The sequence below is a fragment of the Talpa europaea genome (genome assembly GCF_964194135.1).
Source record: "Talpa europaea genome assembly, chromosome: 7".
Lineage (NCBI taxonomy): Eukaryota > Metazoa > Chordata > Mammalia > Eulipotyphla > Talpidae > Talpa > Talpa europaea.
This window is the reverse complement of record NC_140074.1, coordinates 70,892,908-70,898,907: the sequence shown is the minus strand read 5'-3', so window position 1 is coordinate 70,898,907 and position 6,000 is coordinate 70,892,908. Positions and strand designations below refer to the sequence as shown.

The 6,000-nt window shown below is 41.3% G+C and overlaps 1 protein-coding gene across 1 annotated transcript in view; it reads left to right on the top strand.

Moving 5' to 3' along the window:
* Positions 1-1,403: 1,403 nt before the first annotated feature.
* Positions 1,404-6,000, top strand: part of GNE (glucosamine (UDP-N-acetyl)-2-epimerase/N-acetylmannosamine kinase) — a gene marked incomplete at both ends in the record, with an annotated part of 52,895 nt that continues 48,298 nt past the window's right edge. The window contains one exon of the mRNA XM_084237511.1: positions 1,404-1,561. Coding sequence (XP_084093637.1) covers positions 1,511-1,561 — 51 coding nt within the window. The remainder of the gene's footprint in view (positions 1,562-6,000) is intronic.

Below are 6,000 nucleotides of genomic sequence, written 5' to 3'. Positions count from 1 at the left end.
TAGTTTTTCTTTAGTGAGATAAGGAAGTTTCTAGATATTCTACATGACAGAAAGAGCTTTATGTTTTATTAGGAAAGATGAAGGAAATGATTTTTCAGAATGTAAGATATAGTTTTCTAAAACTAAACCATTCTCACAGTCCAAATAACAAGTTTTATTTGGTTGGTATTACTCTTATCATAGATTGTTGGATTTTGTTTACTAATATTTTACTTAGGATTTCTTCCTTTTTACATTACTTCTTTTTTAATTTTTCTTTATTTTTTTGGCATAGAACCAGGGTGTAGGCCAGAGGTGAGAGGATTCACTAGAGATACAGTGTGGACAGGCGAATCTACTGAAATATACTGGTGAGGGGAGCAGCAGATGAGACAGGAGAGGTCTGCTGCTCCATGTGGATCAGCTCCCTGGCCAGGGACTGAACTCAGTCTGCAGGGTGATAGCACTGAGACTTAACCCCTGGGCCACCTGGGAGGCCCTTAGGATTCTTTCAATCAATTTCAGGGGCTAGGCACCAGAGGATTGGTGGAGTGTGAGTGAAGGATGTGCACATGTGGAGTAGTCAAAATGTAACCCCAAAGTTCAATTTCATAAATTACACAATCTAGAAACATACATTTTAAAAATCAACTTCATTTCCTTGGTTTGTACTAGTCTGTATTAGTTCTATAAATGTGCTTGCCTCTTCTAATCTATATGCTGCTCATCCTATTCATTAATTTTTAAAAACAACACTATAAAGTGTTTTTAAAAGTTGACTACTCCTTATTTTAGCTTTCTTAAGTAGAAAGCAAACTCATATGTTAGATAAGGTGAGGCCGATGATGTGTTCAAATGAACATATACCAATGAAATGAAGAAGACAAGCAGATCATGAGCCTATATTCTGCCACTTACTTGAGTGTAGGCGTTCAACAAAAGTGCAAGGTCCATCCTTTATAAAATGTAGCAACGTTTTTCAATTGTAGTAGCTTACATAAAATGCAACAAACTGAATTTTCTTCCAGTCTCTTGAAACAAAGGTTGAAAAATCCTAAGGTCTGTGATTCTTAAGGAACTGCAAATCCTCGTGTTTAATATCTTCCTTTACTCAAAATAGTATATCAATAAATGTTCTGAATACACCTATATGTGAAAGCAATGTGAAAAAGATTATTGAGATTTTGATTGTAGATTTTTCTTTTTACCTTCAAGAAACGCAGAAAAAAATATTTTTCCTCTCGTGAAAATAAAATCAGCAGATAGAATGGAAATCAAAAATAGGGAGAAACTTTTGGACACCAGGTGTCTTCCTACATTCAAGTTACTGTCCAGAAATACAGGAAGAATTCAGAGTCACTTTTTTTTTTTCCTTTTCAGAGAGGCGGGGCTGAAGATTTAATCTGGAGTTTAGAAAGCTATTAATGAGTGCTTGGTGGCAGCTAACCCAAGAGAACCAACAGCTGCTCTGCTCATTAATTCAAACAACACCAGGTATACAGAGCTTGTGATATACAGCTTGAGCTACGGGATGGAAATCAACATGTATCCTCACTGGGAGTCGGGCTTTCAAGGACCTCATGTAAGTACACTTAGCAATTCAATGGAGCTTTATGATTAAAATTACAATCAGAAAAAAAAGGAAATGGAAAGCTTTCATTTTAAATATATCTTTTTTTAAATGTCATGTTTTTTACTGCTTATTCAGGTTAGTCTTTCTCTGGTTGCTATTTGTTTCACATTTACTATGTTGAAACTCATGATCTCCCTATTTCTAAAGAAAAAGCTGAAAATAAACTCTTTAGCTTCCTGATGCTGTCATCAGATAAGTGAGTTTATTTTTACAGTTTGAATGTTCTGCTTCATAAATATATCTTATTTCCAAAAGGTGCAGTGTTTCCTGCAACTATTTTGATTTTTTCTTTGGCTTTAGAAACATGGTATAGGGAGCGTTGGGCTTATTCTTCTCCCAGTTATTTAACTACTGATTGACCACATTGGGAGGCAGGTGCCTCCCAATAAAAGCCAAATAAAATGGAAAGATCATGTTTATCAATTTGTAAATATGTTGTTAAATATAGATTGTTTAACCTAAAAAAATTTATTGAGCCCCGCACCTCTGGCCTGTGCCCGGCTCTTGTATAAATAAATAAAATCTTTTAAAAAAACTTATTGAGGCACATGGAAATCCAGATGTTTTAGGATACCATCCTCACATTTCACTTTGGTGAAATGTGTATGTAAATGTGTATTAAAAATACGTGTGTGTGTGTGTGTGTGTGTGTATTCCATGTAAAGATCATATATAATTGGGCCTCCCCGGTGGCGCAGCGGTTGAGCGCTGGGTTTCAAAGCTGCCCGCAGCATCTGCAGCGCCGGTTCGGCTGCTCCCCGGCCACCAGAGGAGGGTCCCACATGGCGCGCAGACTTCTCCTGCCGCCCGCTGCTCCCCTCAGCAGTGTGCTTCGGTCCTTCTGCCTGCTCTGCTCCCTGCTCTAGCTCTGGTGAATTCTCTCACCCTCCCGTGCTTCTGACTGTACCCAGTGCTTGTGTGGATGAAGAAATAAATGGATAAATAAAAAATAAATGAATAAATAAATAAATAAATCTTAAAAAAATCATATATAATTAAGGGATGGTTTATGAGAACTTTAAAATAAGAACTTTACCATTGAATGATGTCAGTGCAACTATTCTGAATAATTTATTTCTAGCCGCATCCCTAATGCTTGATTTCTATTTGCCATCATCAATGAGAATTTGTTTTTTATTTTTCGGTAGCTGTTACACTTACATTTAAATTCAATGTCAGACTTTCTGAGTTTCTTGTTGGGACTCCTTAATTTTTTTTTTTTTTTTGCTTGTGTCTTCTATAAAATGTGTCCAGTTATGTGGTGATAGTTTCTCTCACTCACCTCTGACTTATCGCTCCATTTTCATGTGACTATTCTTTTTTTATTTATTTTTTAAAGATTTATTTTATTTATTTATGCATACAAGACTGCAGCGCAGGTCAGAGGTGGGGGGGTGAGAGGATTCACCAGAGACAGAGTGGGGGGAGGGGGAGCACAACAGGCAGATTGACTGAAATACACTGCTGAGGGGAGCAGTGGGCGAGAAAGGAGAAGTCTGCTGTGCCCTGTGGGTCAGCTCCCGGGCCAGGACTCGTACTGCTGCTACAGTGGCTGGCGAGACCTTGATAGTGCTGCGACTTAACCCCTTGTGCCACCAGGGAGGCCCAGTGACTGTTCTTTTAATGATCTTTGAACTACCTGATATTCGTTGATTCAATGAGCACATCAACCCTGAAATACTCTGTGTGGCCCATAAGTCTCCTTCCAAGGTTCTTCCCACTTTGTAATCCAAACAAGCTTTCCAACATGCCCCAACAAAACTTATCTCCAGCCAGGCTAGTCTCCTCTGTCAGCTCTCTCATTACCTTCTCATTATCTTTGATGGCACTGTGTTCTCTTCACAAATGCTCTTTTAAAATGTAAAATTGTTCAGGTCTCACAACAGACTGAATTATGAGGGGAGATGTCAAGGATGCTGGGCTACTGGGAGGATGTCAGCGCCATTCCCTGAGGGTTAGATGGAAGGAAGTCTAGGTTTATGGGGTAGAAGAAAACTTTATTTGGGCAATTTTATTTGAAGGACTTGCAGAACACATCCAAATAAAGATGACCCGAGAGGAGTGGGATATTTGGATCTGGATGAAGAAGACTGGGCTAGAGATTCAGAATTAGAAATAATTGAAAATAGTTGTTAAGCCACACAAGTGGATGAAGTCATACTGGGTGCACACCAAAATGACAGGAGAGGAAAGCACCAAATAGAATCCTAGGAAATATTAATTTTCTAAATATGGATTTGGGAAGTATGTCAGCAGAGCACTTATAGAGGTAGATGGGATATTGGGTGAAAGGTTCGGCGCGGTAAAGAAAAGGAGAGCCAGGCTACATTTCTCAAAGGGAGGGAAAGTTTATTGCGTCCCGGGCGGACCTCACAGACCCAAGGCAGGGGTCAGTGGAGTCGCGCATGTTGTTAGGGGGAAGCAGGGTTTTATAGGGCGAGGAGAGGTCAGGTGGGTAGTTGGGCTCAGGGGGAAGCAGGGTTTTATAGGACGAGGAGAGGTCAGGTGGGTAGTTGGGCTCGTGTGGCGGGAAAAGTTCGTAGGGCAGGTAGAGGTTCTTTGTCTGAGATGAGACTCCGGGGTGGGGGGAGGCTCATTGTCTGAGTCCTCCAGGCAGGTATCCGTATTCCTGCCCCCCAGGTGGGCTTCCTGGTTGGCTCCTGCATTCCCGCCTGCTGCATGGACCTTTCGTTGGGAAGTTCAGAAACAAGAAAGTTTCCCTGGTGGCATAAGGGGTTAAGACGCAACCTATGAAGCTGTCCACAGCCACTGCAGCACGAGTTTGATCCCCAGGCAGGGGGATACCCACATGGCACAGCAGACCTCTCCTGTCTCACCTGATGCTCCCCTCAGCAGTGTACTTCAGTCGATCTGCCTGTTGTGTTCCCCACTCTGTCTCTGGTGAATCTTCTCACTCCCCACACCTCTGGCCTGTATCCCAGTTTTTGTATACCTAAATAAATAAATCTTAAAAAAAAAAATGAAGGGTTAAGAGGAGAATCTTAAAGGCAGAAAAGACTAAGAAGAGAGGCAGGCAGCTGGAAAACGTGAGCTAGGAAAAGCAGGAGCACGGCCAGAAGAGCACCTCTGAATGTTCAAACACAAGTCATAATAAACTAAAGTCCCCGGGGTTCCACGGAAGTTTGCATCCTATACAATTAAATTTATAAATTGTCTAAGATTTAGCATGCTACTATATATACAGTATCCTAAAAGTGTTCCGAATGGTGTAGCATAAAAGTATAACAAACTGGGAGTCAGGGCATTGGGGAAATCTGGTGAAACAGGTAAGACAAGAAATGTAGTCGTGTGCTAAGAATGAGCTGTGGACTCAGAAGAGAGAGCGATTTTATTAGGTGAACAATGCCCACCACAACTCTGTATCTCCAACCAATGTCTTTTTCTGGGTCCTTGATTTCATGAAAATGTCCTTTCAATGCTACAGACTCATCATATCTAAGTCAGAACACATTATCTTCACACCTACTCCAGCCCATCCCCAAGCCCACTTCCCCTTTATTTCAGAAGAAGTCGCTCTTCCTCTCCTGTGCTTTTCCTCCTTGAGCTTCACAGACATGCTCGTTTTGAAGCTGAAGGCTGGCAGCCATCCTGCCTGGAGCAGCTTTCCCCACATCACTTTCCCAGTAGCACTTGCTCACATTGTGTCTCTGGGTCCCATTTTGGTAATCCTCACAATATTTCAAATATTCTCATTGTTATTTCCTTTGTATGGTGATCTGTGTGCCATGATCTTTTTCTTTTCCTTTCATTAATTTTTAAATTTTTTACATTGTTTTCATTTTTGTACAGTATTTGATTTCTCCCCTCAGGTGTAGTCCCCATAAATCTCCCACCACCACACCCCCCATGAGCCATCACCTTTGTCTCTTGTGCTTGTCCCACCCCTGCTTTGAGGAAGTAAGTCCTTCTGACTTGCTTCACTGAGCATAATCTTTCAAGTGGCTACTGTCAATGAGGACGCCATGAATCACAACTATAATAGGCAGCAAACTTAACGTCTAAGTGCCTCTGTGTTGAAGCTCCACCCACCAGCAGTTCCCCACCTCTGTCTCTGGCTTCAGGCCTTCCTGGTCCCTGAGGCCCAACAGTACTAAAATGGGGCCAGTTAATATCCCATTATGAGTGAAGTGAAAGGCAGAGTCACATGTCTCTCACTTTAAATCAAAAACTAGATATGATTAAGCTTAACGGCATGTTGAAAGCTGAGACAGGCCCAAAGCTGGGCCTCTTGCACTAAACTGTTTACAGCCCAGCTGTGAAAGCAAGAGGAAAGTTCCTGAAGGAAATTAAAACTTCTAGCAGTGAACAGACAAATGATAAGAAAATGGAACAGCTTATTGCTGATAAGGAGACTGAGTGATCTGGAT